Here is a 14,929-nt window from a genome sequence, read left to right as displayed (position 1 = left end):
TGAAAAACAAAGCGTAATTCAATTAAATGCGCGTATTTTTCGGGCCACCAAAAGTGCACGCACAGAATCCTGTTTGTTCATCAGTGCATTGGCGGCATTCAGTGCGGACGGACGCGTTGAAAGCTCCTTCCTGTGCTTGCAAACACTGTGAATTCTCCAAGGATTGTGTGCAGGGAAACTTGGCGCCCAGACGCATTTCACCATGGATCGTTTCTACTTCGTAAGTTTTTCATTCAACCCTGCTCCTTTTGTCGCTTCCCTGCCCGCCCGTGCCTCGCGCCGCTGTGTCTTAATCCTGAACTGAAGAAGAGTGCTTTCTCGAAACGCCCAGTGAATCGACTTGTCCCAGCGACGCTTCCTGCTCTCGCTTCCCGTCCTGCGGACGCGAAAAGGACGTGCATTCCCGTCTGACTTCTTGCCCAACGCAACCGCGCGCCTTCGACGGATTTCGCCGCCTCTCTTGATCTTATGTAGCGACGAAATTCACCCCCATTATTCCATCTCGAATGCAAGATGCAAAAGCCCTGGAAGCGTCGAGAAGGACAAGAAGTGAGTGGCGAGAACTGAGGCCATTCTGTCTGTCGAAAAAGCCACTCGCTGATTTCTAAATACGTCAATCTTTTTAACTAAGCTAAATCTTCTCAGAACGCTTTCCAAGTCGTACTGTGAAAGGCTTTTACTCTCTTCACTTCCAGCGTCGCCAACGCACGCCTAACATTTCAGAATATGAAAAGGATTTACTTATGCACTTTGCAAAACCATATGAGGAGATTTTAAATTCCCGAGACAGGACTGTTTTTAGCATAGCAGCCAAATCTGAGGCTTGGTTTTACATATACAATGCTTTTAATCTCTACGCTGAAGTTCCACGAACGCTGATTGGACTAAGAGGCATTTATCATTGCATTGTGAGGCAAAGAGCGGCAGAGAATTATGAATATTTTGCCCAAAATACTGCAGAAACTTCTGAGTCATCAACAAATCAACGGAATTATCACCCATATTATCGCCAAATCTAATGAGTGAACTGCTATTTCAGTCATTCTTCTAAACGCTCTTACACGTTTCCCCATTTAAAAAAAAATATTTGCCTGAAATGTTACTGTTGCGATTGTTTGATGTTCTACATAAATGTTTAAATGCAAATGTTAACCAATATACTTGTAATGAAGAACGAGGTTCAGAAATAGTTACAAAAATCATGTATCTTAATCTCTTCTGAACTAGGAATAATGTGTTATTTGTTTCGTCCATTGGATGAACCTAACTTCTCTCTATTTAACCAATTATAGACACGCCGTTTCTAGGTTCTACGGTTATCGAATATCGGTAAGTGTAGAAGCATTTGCTAAGACTTTCATAATTGTATTTCAAACAGTGCACAATACAGGATGTGAATTAGAAAAAGTGACGCCAAAGCTTGAAAGCGACTTCAATAGTTGTCAGTGAAATTGTGTTTCCTTGTTTATGCTTTTCCTCTTGTGCCAATAATAAAATTCTTTGCATTTTTGACATATTTGTTGAACACAATGAAATTTATATGAGTTCATTAAGTTGTCAGATATGTCAAAAAACGTTAAGAAAATTCAACATATGAATACGAGGATATTTCAGCATTATTGTTCGAATTTCCAACCTTTTTCCGAAACGCCCAGTAATTCCAAATCTTTGCAAAATCGTGTGTTGTGGCGACTTTCAGCGCAGGATTTTGAAGTGTGTGAAAAGATTTCATCTCAGAATCCTGTACTTAAAGTTGACACATGCACTTTCAGCAGCTCCAGAAATTGGGCGTAAAGCATAGTGACCATATTAGAAAATACCTATGAAAGAGCTTTCCCACCGTTTTGCTCTGGAGGTTGGTCATCAACACTCAGACGTCGGTGGACGCAATCTTTGATAACAACAGCTCGTCTTATGAGTGTAAAAATGAATATATATTCTATATATTCTAAAATGGAAATTAGAATTGGAGTTTTGGTCATTTCTAATTTCGAATATTGCTTCCTAAAATCTGGAAAAGTCCAATTTTCCCGCTCTACGCAGGCTATTTATGTAAAGCAATTTCTTTCACACTCTTTATACAATGCTAATGAATATTTTTTTCGTCAAATCCAACCCCCCACTCACTCTGGCCACCATTTTAAACACTACCAAAAAATACTTTTCTACTTTGTTCAACCCCTACAGTATGGGGTGGGCCCAAATTCTAGTATGTTATAGCTGATCTCGAAACCTTTCGAAACTGGAAAAATGGATGAATAATTGAAACGACGACAACATTTTTAGTAACATGCATTTAATTGATTTTTTAATTGCATTAACGGTAGTACGGATATGACAGAAATTGATCCTTTCGCTCATTCCTTTTTCCCCATCGGAAAATATGCGAATAATAATGTTTCATAAATTGAATTACGGTGGAAAATTCATCCATGTAAATACCTTGTTTATTAACCGTTTAATGTCCACCTCCCAAACTTCCCCCGATTCTCCCTTCTGTGAGATGAAAGGTTGACAAACAAAGCGTAATTCAATTAAATGCGCGTATTTTTCGGGCCACCAAAAGTGCACGCACAGAATCCTGTTTGTTCATCAGTGCATTGGCGGCATTCAGTGCGGACGGACGCGTTGAAAGCTCCTTCCTGTGCTTGCAAATACTGTGAATTCTCCAAGGATTGTGTGCAGGGAAACTTGGCGCCCAGACGCATTTCACGATGGATCGTTTCTACTTCGTAAGTTTTTCATTCAACCCTGCTCCTTTTGTCGCTTCCCTGCCCGCCCGTGCCTCGCGCCGCTGTGTCTTAATCCTGAACTGAAGAAAAGTGCTTTCTCGAAACGCCCAGTGAATCGACTTGTCCCAGCGACGCTTCCTGCTCTCGCTTCCCGTCCTGCGGACGCGAAAAGGACGTGCATTCCCGTCTGACTTCTTGCCCAACGCAACCGCGCGCCTTCGACGGATTTCGCCGCCTCTCTTGATCTTGTGCGGTTGTTGAGACGTCTTTGCTAGGACAAGATTTATCCACAGCTTTGGCTTGGTTTTACATATATGTACAATGCTTTTTATATATCCATGCTGAGGTGAATTAGAAAAAGCGACGAGCGAATTTGAAAGCGACTTTTCAATGTTTTTCTCTCTTGCGCAATTTTTTCATTCTTTGCGTTTTTTTTCATAATTATTGAATATTATGACTTTTTAACGGACATGGTTTCATTAATATGTGAAATTACGTTAAGAAAATTCAACATATGATATTTCAGACGATATTTCAGCATTATTGTTCGAATTTCCAAGCTTTTTCCGGAACGCCCAGTAAATCGAAATCTTCGCAAAATCGTGTGTCGCGTCGGCTTAAGGTACAGGATTTTGTAGTGTGTTTGAAGATTCCACTTTAGAGTCCTGTACTTAGAGTTGACACATGCACTTTCAGCAGCTCCAGAAATTGGGCGTAAAGCATAGTGACCATATTTACACCAAATTAGTGTTAAGAAGAGAATATAGATATTATGGTGAGCGCCAGGAATTTTTGAAATTCGTATCTTTTGGCCTGTCCAAAATGACATGAAAATATTGTCCCAATGAAACGGATGAAGCGATAAACAATTCCATTCAGAGTTTCCTCAGACTTCCAGGGAAGCGCCCGAATATAAAAGCACATTGTTAATCTTCAATCTGGATCATCACATTCCATGCGGAACACTCGTCGAGTCAGCATCGTGGGAATTTCCAAGCCGCGTGATTCTCTACAAGTGTATGAGGCACCCCTGCGGTTCACCCTCATAATCACGGACGATACAAACGATATCAAACGCCATAATTGGGTTTTTTTTCTTTCTTTTTAGCCCAGACCACCTCGACCCTGGAGACCGATGCTGGAGCAATCATTATTGTCCACGCTGTATGAGTTTTCTCGTTAAGCTGAAAATTTGCAAATAAATAATAAATCTTTGCAAATAATTAATAAAGACGTCTGAGGGCTTTATGAAAAAGAAAGAGATACAGATGGATTGTTTTTTTTTGTGTACATACAGTAATATATTTTTCACCTGAACATGAACTTATACGAAACCTTTGGTTTGTGGTTGATAAAACAGTTTCAATTTTTCAGTTACATTTATGCAATTACAATGCAAACTTCCTGTGGAATATTATTATTAAACTTTTAGTGTGAAACTTTGACATTCAGTGATAAATTTGGCATTTCTGATAAGTACAGAATGAAATTTCCTTCACCGAAACAGCCTTCGTAGAGCGGGAAAATCTGACTATATATATATATATATATAAGATATGATCATATTTTCAGTGTATAATAAAAAAAAGAGGACATTTCATCTTCGACACCCACAATATAATTGCACACAAGCTAAGAATACTTCTCACGATTAAGTCGATAGTACGAGTAGATCAATATTAACTTACGCCTCAACGTCTTATTAACATGGATGTCTTCAATCGGAATTATTATCAATAACATTCTCAATTTATCTATAATTGTTATGTCTATTAAACGGCCCCAAATCCAGCTGGCTAATAAAATATATATTCACTTTCTTCTTCCACTATTTTCCATCTAAACTTTTTCACTTTATGTCCAAGAAGTTCCTTTTGACACATTTTTTTTTCTTACCAAAATAACAACGATGAACATTTCTGCCAAAATATATATTTTTTTTTGTATTCTTTTTTGAAATCTCTTCATGCCATCGAATTTTTGTTTCATCAAACTCTACATGCGCAACAATTCTTGGACATTATAGTAAAAATGTATATTTCAATAACTTCTAGAAATACTCAATAAATTGTTTTATACGATCAATAATGTAAGATTATATCATGTAAGGCATGAAAAGGAGATATTCTCATTTACATATTCTCTTTGCTTTCTATCCTCTTAGTTGTCCTTTTCCTCTATTCTATCTTTGAACAAACAATTAACGTGTGGCTCACAAGGGTTTTCGTATTTCGACGGGTGAATTGAAAAACGATGAAAAGTCGATTTGTTCATAGTTTACGTCTTATGTTATTTTTGAAAAGCTACAAAAATTTTCAGATTTGTATCTCATGAGACAATAATAAAAAAAATCTTATTTATCAAAAAAGCACAAAGGGAAAAAATTATAATGTTTTGCGAATGAAAAGACGAATATTCATTGTTTTACGCTGAACAATATTTCCAAGAAAAATGTCTCAAAAATTGCAGTCAAACGCATAAAACGCCTTTTCAGTAAATAATGTTAGATTTTTAAAATCATCCTAAATAGTTGACTTTTAAATCTTTGAATGAAGATTTCTCATATCTTTTAAAAAAATTTACTTGAAAAGTGTAAAGAAAAGTTTAAGTAAAGTATGAAAAGTTGATTTTTTAGAACTTGTGTGGATAAAATCGACTCGAAGACCATTAAAAATCGACTTTGGAAAGTAATATTTTAAGATTCTAGTCAAAAACTCCAATAAATACCAATAAAATCAACTAAAATATTTACAAAATAATAAATACAAAGCAATATTTGCACTTTAACGGACGTTTTGAATGCGTTTTGAAGTAAATTTAGCAAATTTTGAAGCTGTATTTTGAGCTAAATTTTGAACTCGCTCGACTTTTGATAGTTTTTGAGGCACTCGTCGATTTGGGTTTTGTGATAAAGTAAAATTTCTAAGTCTAATTGCTGAAATATCACTGACAAGATAATTAAGGAGTTAAATTTGTGTAAAAAAAAGAGATGATTGGTTTGGAAAAAGTGTCTTTTTCAACTTTTTCGACTATTGAAAGTCAAACGGCTTTGCAAGTCACTGAATTTCTCCATAAATTCTGCTAAAATTACGTGTTTAGCTAAAATGTTACAGTCACACAGTTAAAGGTAATTAATGTGATTATTCTTCTCAAATTCCTCTCCGATTTATCAAGTAACGCGTCTTTGGTTTGGTTTGTATAACACATCAACACACACACTCAATCCCAATCCTATCCTTTTAGAATAATTATTATCAATCCATGGTAAATATACGATAAATATATTAAAGTTGCACATATAAAATTCCTGTCCTTGTGATATCTCAAATTTACGTGTTCGCGCATTCTTCATTGTTGACTGATAAGTCCTAATATCTTTTTCTATGACGAGGCATTTTGTGTATAGTTCTTAAGTAATTCTCTCTCTTTATACAGTTTTTTTCTTCTTCTTCACCTTTCTTTTGGCCTTTTTGCTCTTCGCTCTTCAACTCGGAGCGAATAAAGTTCCAAACATTGAGCATCTCGAGGTTGATGTAACAAATAACACTACATTGCAATTTGAGTTACTAAATATTCTTATTCCCTATTTTACAAAGATATTTTATCAATTTAAAATTAGTCAATGGGACAAATGCAACGATGAAGATTATCTGGGTTTAATGTCCATGAAGAAACACTTTTTGTCATGCAATCACAGGAATATTAACAAGTAGAGTTTTATAAACACTCAATTTGTTGCGAAATCATTGCCAAACGTTATCAGATTTGTCATTTATAGACTCCTTAAACATCTCATTTTCTTTTTCTCTATAATTTTTCACTCACTATTAAGTAACATTGAGGATTGTCACAGTGTACGTTTTGTCCTAATATCATTATGTATATATATAATGCAATTATGATTAGCTTATGTTTTGCAAACAGTAACAACAATTCATAATAATTACTTAACTTCCAACCATACATTTCTTTGTTTGTTTTGTTGCAAAGTTGCTAATAATTTGAGTGTGCTAAAATGAGAATTGCAAGCGAGCGCATTTGCTGAGTGAGAGGAATTTTCACCAGAAAATCCTTCCGCGGATAAGGCATTGGATACCGGGACCGAGGATGGTGGGACAGTTGTTCCTTAGATCCTAGAAACTCTTGCCGGTGTCGAGGAGTCTCTTGCGGCGGCTGTCGCGCCTCTTGTGGCGATCCACACGCCCCCTGCGCGGCTCTCGCGTCGGACACAGATCGTCCGGGCTGCTCTCCACCTTCTTCAGCACGATGCGGAACGTGAAGGTGTGCTTGGGCGACACGGAGGAGGCGCGCCGCGGCGACGGCGGCTCGAATTCGCTGCCGCTGGAGCAGGTGAGATAGGGCGACGAGGTGCGCGGCGGCCTGGGCTCGAAGATGGCGGCACAGCGCTGATCCATGCACAGGAAGGACTCCCCATCCGCGCCGGTGCAGGGCGAGCGCGGCGGGAGAGGATAGTGCTGACGCGTGGGATCGGCGAAAGGGCTCCTGGAGCCGGAGAAGCGCTTCTGCACCAGCGGCTCGGAAGCGGAGTCGTAGGAGTCGCGGGAGCTGTAATTGGAGGAGGTTTGCTGCGACAGAGGACTTCGCGCCCGTGGCAGGGCGCGCTGGTGGAAGTGCTTGCGGGAGTGGAAGTGCTTCGCCATGCCGTGGGGCAGCGTGTAGTCAAAGTGCGTCTCCAGGGAGGACTTCCGGCCGTCGCTACTGCCGCCTGAGCGTTGCTGGAACGTTTCAACATCCACGAGCTCAATCGACGATTTACGGAGATCAAAAGGTGATCTCTTGTCACCGGGAGTGGCTTCCATCATTTCGAAGCTGGACGTCTGATCTTCGTAACTCGTCGAGTGGTACCTGGAGAGCAGAGAGGGAATTGGCATCGTGTCTGCTGGGGCGCGCATCGCGGATTGAAGTCTCTCTCACCTGGATATATCGAAACTCGTGTCGATGGAGGAGTAGCGATCCTCAAAGCTGGACTCACGATTGCGATCCGTGTCCACAATTTCGAAACTATCCGCCCCCGAATCCCTGCGCACGCCATTCGCATCGTCTCGGCCGGCCGGACTGCGTAGGTTCTCCAGATAGGGCGACCGAGGCGGATCGAAGGAGGCGCGCCTGGACGGAGGCTCGATTTCGAAAGTGGGACACTGCATCTTGGCCGTGGCAGGCACTTGAGGCTTCTCCAGTGTGAACTCGGGCACAGCCGCCTCCTGTGTGGGGTCGTCCACACTGCCCTCCACCGGCGGCAGGAGGCTCAGGAGGCTCCGCTTCAGCTCCTCAATGCGCTCCGTCTCCTCCTGCAGCGGCGTCTTCCCGCTCACCACGATCACGTTCGGCTCCAGCGTCTCCGGACGGCGCTCGCCGCTCGAGACGGACTTCACCGGACTGGACTCCTCGATGGTCTCCTCGCGGATCTGCTCGTGCTTGATGTAGGAATCGCCCACCTTCTCGAAGTGCACGTTCTCCAGCTCAAACGACAATCCACCTGCGACACAAGGATTAACATTAAGCCAGACATCGAACCCAAAGTGCAGATTTTCCTACCGTTTGCATTGTTCAGCGATGGTTTGGATCCCAGTTTCTCCACTGCCTTTGTGTCTGAGATACTCTCCACGTCGCTGGCTTCTTCTCCGCTGGACTTCTTGGCATCCTTGGCTTTGCTGGTGTCCGAGCGCCGCAGTCTCAGAGACAGCTTAGTCGTGTAAGCGAGATTCTTGAAGCGTTGCGACATTTTCGGCTCTAAGCTCACCTCCGACATCTGCTTTGTCACAGCACTCTTGGCCGCCCGGCTGGACGCCGTGGGGGCGCTAGAGAAGGTGCTTTGGCGAAGCAGAGGACTTCCTGATGTCGACTCGGCTCTCGAGAAGGCCGCGGCGAATCTGCTGGATCGCGTGGTGACTTTCTTCGATGGCTTCCGCACGAACGCCAGGATCTCGCGCATGACGCTGGTCTTCTCCTTCCGCTCCGCCGGCGGCGGACTCTTCTCGTCCGCCGAGGACTCGACGTTGCTCTCCACCTGGCGCTGGATGATGGCGATGGTCTCCGAAGGGTTGGAGATCGTAATGGGTGGGATTGGCACCGTGGGACTCCGGCTGGGCGTGAGCGGGATCATCATGCCTTGCGAGAATCCAATGGGGCTGCGTCGCCCGAGGATCAGGGATTGCTGCAGAGAAGTTCTGAAAGCGAGCAAGGCCAATTATCCGCCCCTATCGGTGGAAACAACAGTCAACTCACCTCCTCTCATCCGGCGAAACTCCTCCTGACATCCGCCGGTCCAGCGGAGGCGCCACGCCGGACAACGGGCTCCGTCGCTCGTAGTCGATGGGGCTCCGGTGTCCGGACTGCTGCTGCACGTGAATGGAGGACGTGGGACTCCTCCTGTCCGTGGGACTTCTGTGTCCCGAGCGCGACGGCTCGTAGCTGAGGAAGACGGGGCTGCGACGCCCCTGCGGACTGCGCTGCTCGGGCGCGGCTCCGCAGGGACTCCGCCGGCCCTGCAAGTTCAGCGACGGCGTCGTGCTGTTCTTTCGCCTGTGCGACTGCCGGACGGTGTTCTGGCGCGACAGGGACATGGGGCTCTTCTGGGACGTGCTGCTGGGGCTCTTGCTGTCGTGTGGCGACACTCCGCTGGGACTCCTCTTGCTGCCCACGCGCTCGATGGCCAGGTTGAGCTGACCGGACGTCGGCGCAAAGGCCGAGGAGCTGCTCTTGCGCTCAGACGGACTGCGCCTGGTGCGGAAGCTCTGGGACTTGGCTTTGCGGATCTTCGGCGAGGAGGAGGATTTGGAGGAGGGGCCGTTCGACCTATGCTAGTTGCTGCTGGCCCCGTTCGGCGGGTCGCTGCTGCCGGTGGAGCTGAGCGTGGTGTTGGAGCCATAGGGATCGAGGGAGCTCTGCACGGACATGGAGCGCCCCTTTGCGTGTCTCGCTCGTCGCACTCGGCTGGAGTTGGGCGACAACTTTCCCGGATCCACACTGGCGGGATCAGCTTGGAAGGCCAGTGCGTTCATGATGATCGAATACGGCACAAGGCCAAGTGGGTGGATTTCCCGCATCAGCACATTCGCCGGTATCTTGTGGAACTGGATGTACTCCAGGAAGTTGCCCAGGATCTCCTTCAGAGGGTTCGCCTGGAAAGGAGGGATTGAAAACTCAAATGCTTGCCATCATTTAGGGGTGGATCAACTCACCGGGCTGCTGTCGCAGTACTTCTTGCTCCACATGAGAGCCGCCTGGAACTTGGTGAATTCATCGGCTCTGAGCTCCTCCCTGGCCAGGATCAGTCGCACCACGTGCTGCGGCAGGAGGGTGAAGCTACCCAGATTCAGCACCTCGTTCCCGTGCTCGTCCACGAACTCCAGCACCTTCTGCACGAGGTTCTTGGTGCACTTGTACTGGATGTAGCGCTCAGCGGAGGCCAGCAAGGCGCACACCGTGTCCACGTTGATGCAGTACTGCACGAATCCGGCGGAGGCTCTGCGCAGCTCCTCCAGGCCGTAGTAGTCGGCGGCGTTCATGACGCCCAGCAGCGTCCGCGGCTGCAGCGTCACGCCGCCGGTGTGAATGTACTCGATCAGCTGCCTGAAGACGTCCGGCTCGAATTCCTCAATGATCAGCGTCTGGTGCTGATGTCCGGTTGGCTGGAGAGGGTTTCAAAAGGGTGGAGTTAGTGATGGCAGAACAGCCTGAGAAGTCTAATAGTGTCAGTGCGTCTATAAATATGATGTGCAGTGTGGTTTTTCATAATGAACATGCAACATTGAGAGATAATTGGGTGACTTTATGTACATGAAAGTGCAATGTAACCATTGAAAATATCACACATTGTTGTCCTGTTGCAAGGAAAATTTTCAATTTAAAAGCCATGTGCTTGGAAAGTGTTTTTTTTTATCTCTTTACTGTTACTTTTTTTTTACTATTCAAAGAAGAAGAAAAAAAATCTATGTTGGAGGACGGAAAATTGTAGTGTCTCTGAGAGAAAAATGTGATTAAATGAGAGCGTGAAGCATGAAGAGAACAGAGAAAATGTGAAACTATATAGAATTATATACTTTATATATGTATAAACTTATGCAAAGAAGAATGAACGTTAGAAAAAGAACTTCCGACATTGTGCTTAACCGTGAGCTTTTCTCATGGTATTTACCTCTGGTATTGGCGCTAACTGTTGCGTAAATCCACTTCTCTATAATTTTTCGAATCAACAAGATGTTATGTTTTAATAAAAGACAAATTTAGGTGATGGAGAAATTTCCCAGCAACAAAGTCACGTAGAAAAATTGTGTATCAAAAATATATACACCCAGCAATAAATTACAGCGACATTTATGTAACTAATAGAACATTTGGAGTCACAATTTGTGTAGGTGTGCGTGAGTGGTTGTGTGTATTTGTGTGTGTGTGTTTTGTGACATGGAAAGTATGCAGAATTGCGAACAATCAGCCGCACATCTGAAAAACCCCATGAATAATCAATTTATTGATTTGTGAGCATGTGGAGGAGAGCCAGTGGAAGGAATCAATGGTCGTCGTGGCCGCAAATCCTCAGGGATTTATCAATAAATAATTTCTCCCGCAATTGAGAGGAAAAAAAAAAATGATTTAGTCGCTGCAGGACATCTCAAGATTTGTGTACACAAGAGAAAAGAGGGAGGAAATGAAGACGGAAAGAAAGAATTTCTCTTGCAGATTGCAGTCTTTGAGCTTTCACTCAACTTCAACAAGGCTTCTTATGAAGATCAGCGTGAAAAATTGCATAAAAGGATTAACAGAGGGGAAAATTACTGGAAACTTCCCGGCATTGTTTGTATTTCATCACGGAAAAATTGAATTTTTCAGCTTGCAAGTTAAATCTGTGCTGAGAAGCTGAGCGAATTATCCCTGAAGATATGACTGAAAGTGAAAGAGCGACGAGTCATTGGAAGACCTACAAATGGATTGCAGAGCTTAAAATACATCTCATTCAATATTGCACATCTTTGTGTGGAAGATTGTTACACAAAAGACGCTTACAAGTCATCTTTCAGCACGTGAAGTTGATGTGCTTTTTTATGCGCTTTGTGTTCAGAGATTTTCCTATTTATAGTGTTTATCAATATGTTATTTCATGTTTGTGGCATAAAACCATATAAAACACAAATCATTATACATTAAAATGACTACTGGAAATTCTGAAATCGATTACCAAATTACAGAACCGATTTAATTACACGCGACGTTGTGGTAACTTTGTGCATATTTAGGGCGTTTGAGTGACAAATTTGTCATCAAACGAACATCAAATGCTTCGCCATAATTGAGTTGCGTTAATTGCCAGTGCATCGGCGAGTAAAGTGACCACATGAATTGGACACACTCTGAGGACACTCAGTTTCCACCCACGCCAATTATCGGCAATCACCGCTCGACCGCTCAATTTGAGAACTTCCAGCGCGTCCTTTTACCAATTGCCATATCATCCCGAAAACCCATCACACAGAGGATCTTCTTTACACGGAAGGGGGCACGAGAAGGGACACAAAAGAAATTAAAAGACAAGGATGAGGCGAAAGAGCGCTTCCACCCTCGTAGCTACCTGCTGGGCGGCGTTCTGCAGGTTCAGCAGCGGCTCCGAGGAGCGCTTGAGGAAGAGCCTGAGCTTGTTCTCGCGCTGCGGCGGCTCCTTGCGCCTCTGCGGCGACGGCGCCTGGTACAGGAGCTTCTGGAAGACCCTCGAGCGCGCCGCCAGGACAGCCTGCAAGTCCAAGAAAAGCGGACATTAATGCAAGATCGGGAGAAGCTGCGCAGTGTCTGACCTTCACAGCACAGACTGGCTCCCGCGTCTCTCCCACGAGGAACGTCACGTCGCAGAGCTCTGGCATGGAGGCCAGGAACTTCATGTCCTCCGCCAGGCCGCTCTTGTTCTCGAAGATGGACAGATCGGAGTCGAAGCAGCCGCCATAGCCGGCGGAAGTGGAGGGAAAAGCCTCGGGAAATGAGGCCGCCGTCATGCCTGCAAGTCAATTTGCGCTTGAATTTTTTCCACATTTCCATCAACACCATCGATTCACAAGGATTCTGCATTGAATCGTCGCTCACGGAAAAACTTTATAATTCGCTTAATGCCAGTTACTGACTTGCAACGCAATTACACGAGCGTCAATTCATCCAAAGGGGATGTTTTGTGAACGGAAATATCACTTTTTGCTCAATTAAGCGATGTGTTTTTCCCCTTTTTGTGTCCTTTGAGTGGGGTAAAACCAGTCAAACTGTTGCAATGTAATTATGAAAAGTTTTCCGTGTGATATTTTGTAAGCTTTAAAGCTGATAAATTATTATTATTACATTCACGTGTAGCTTTAAGTGCAATTTGAACGCATTGTTCAATTTACGAGAATTAAAGCTCAAAATACAATCATTTTACGTTTATAGTAAACTGCAAAATCAACTCCTTGCTATTCTAAATTGAAATTGTTCTGCGTCTCTTGAATTACATAAAACATATGGAGTCCTTTTTCATGCAATTTCCCCTTGAAATTCCTGCCATTTCTCAGAAACATCTGCAGTTGAAGGTTACGTGAATTCTGCATTTTCCTCGGAATGTTTAAGACAAAAAGCGCGCACAAAGCGCGGCTCTCAATGGCTAATCGATGCGACAGTTGATTCTGCAGACGCCGTAATTGCTCTTGAATGGCTAATGAGGCTTTGGCATTTGGGGATGGAAGACATGACAAAGGGGATACGTTACTGAAGAGCGACGGATGGTACGGCACGGCGGTGGGAAGCGCTGTTGCCATGGTGTCCCTAATGCAAATATCCTCCTTGCCAGGCGAAATTGAGTGGCCCTGAAAATGTGGAAAATGCACTCAATTGAAGGGTGGGAAATTCAATCAATTTTGCAAGAGGATATTAGTGAATTTCCTCCACGACGTTCTCGCTATAATCATGGGTCGTGCGCGCTGATTTTAACAGTCAATCTATTTTTACCCCCACAACATCCTGCCATGAGAACTGGAGTGTCTCATCCGGCCCAGTTTGTGGCAATGGAAAGGGCTCGAGAGGCTGAGAGTCACCCTCGCAGCCATGCTGGCGATTTGACGCAATAGCAACACCCTTAGCATTTTTACCTGTTGCAGCGTCTGCTCCTCGCTGGGGATTAAGCGCGGGGTGAGGTTCGACCAGGGTATTAGAAGCTCGCACACCACGACACGCGCTCACGCACACAGCGACGGGGCTTTTATAGCCAAATCGATGAATCTGCTTGCGCTTCAACGGAAAAATCGACAACCTAATTAGACACACTCTGGCTCCCAATGGGGACTCCCTTGGCCGCCGGATGAGCTGCCCACTCTCCCGATCTGTCCGCCGAGCGTCGAATGTGTGAATGGGCGCAAGTGTGTTCCTGGGTGGACAGCCAAATGAGGAGCACAGAATCCTTGAGATGTGGTCGCCAGAGGGTGCGAAAAAAGCTCACAGACTAAAAACTCTCACTTGCACGACAAACAGGAGTGAAACAGGCACTTTTTGAGGATGCTTTTTGGCAGAGAATCTTCAGTACAGATCCAGTGATGGTGGCCCTACGAAATAATACAAAACACAGCTTGTCTACACGCTAAATAAATTGATACTGAGTTGTGGTGTCCCCATGCTGCGCCCTTCTTCGCACCTCGTCGCGAAACAGGTGGCTCCGCATCGTTCCCAGTGCGCACAGTCGACTGGTGGGGTGCCGTGCCCCTGCCACACGCACCCCTCTGTCACATAGCCCGATCAATAGCGCTTCGGCGGCGGCCGCCGAGCGGAAAGCGAAAGTGGCTGCCAGTCTTCTTGGCCACCCACTCACTGCCCACACACACACGCGCGCCGCTGACCCCCAAAATCCACGCACTTTCCCGCGCTTTTCCAAGAAACCACAGCAACTTGACCCTGTAACCCCTAAAACTGCACAGTAAATTAACCCTCTTCAGGCTCTCCAAATTGGCAGAAGTGTTGAATTAATTTCCTGATTGTGTTTCATAACATTTGTGAAAAGGATGAATTTTATGCGAGTCGTGAAATGTTTCAAGCTTTAGCCAAGGAAACTAATTGATTTAAATTCATTGTCAGAAATGGCTTTTTGACAGCTGAAATTCATATTAAATAAACTCACAACTTTGCCTTGCAACACCTTTTCGTTCGTATTTCATTCGTACCTTACACTAGCGCCACCA

General features: G+C 44.6%; 1 protein-coding gene across 1 annotated transcript; it reads right to left on the bottom strand.

Moving 5' to 3' along the window:
• Positions 1–4,010: 4,010 nt before the first annotated feature.
• Positions 4,011–14,415, bottom strand: LOC132266102 (serine-enriched protein-like). The gene is made up of 12 exons (XM_059766939.1): positions 14,351–14,415; positions 13,710–14,124; positions 13,471–13,567; positions 12,539–12,735; positions 12,319–12,477; positions 10,891–10,929; positions 9,935–10,384; positions 9,555–9,874; positions 8,979–9,467; positions 8,289–8,920; positions 7,668–8,229; positions 4,011–7,598 (listed from the first exon to the last, which is right to left on the bottom strand). The coding sequence occupies exons 1-12, from the start codon at positions 14,413–14,415 to the stop codon at positions 6,866–6,868; spliced, it is 4,158 nt and encodes a 1,385-aa protein (XP_059622922.1). The 3' UTR covers positions 4,011–6,865.
• Between the last annotated feature and the right edge of the window lie 514 nt (positions 14,416–14,929).

This window comes from Phlebotomus argentipes, unplaced genomic scaffold, assembly GCF_947086385.1.
Source record: "Phlebotomus argentipes unplaced genomic scaffold, Phlebotomus argentipes genome assembly contig_5, whole genome shotgun sequence".
In the NCBI taxonomy this organism is placed as follows: domain Eukaryota; kingdom Metazoa; phylum Arthropoda; class Insecta; order Diptera; family Psychodidae; genus Phlebotomus; species Phlebotomus argentipes.
Note: the sequence above shows the minus strand (reverse complement) of the source record. Positions and strands in the feature narration are given on the sequence as shown.

Excerpts from the sequence above, each read along its gene's own strand:
- LOC132266102 (XM_059766939.1), bottom strand. The coding sequence starts at position 14,415 with ATGCGGAGCCACCTGTTTCGCGACGAGGTGCGAAGAAGGGCGCAGCAT. Across the intron at positions 9,875-9,934 it reads AGTACTGCGACAGCAGCCCG|GCGAACCCTCTGAAGGAGAT; the intron begins GTGAGTTGATCC and ends CCTCCTTTCCAG. Across the intron at positions 9,468-9,554 it reads AACGGGGCCAGCAGCAACTA|TCCGTCTGAGCGCAAGAGCA; the intron begins GCATAGGTCGAA and ends CACCAGGCGCAG.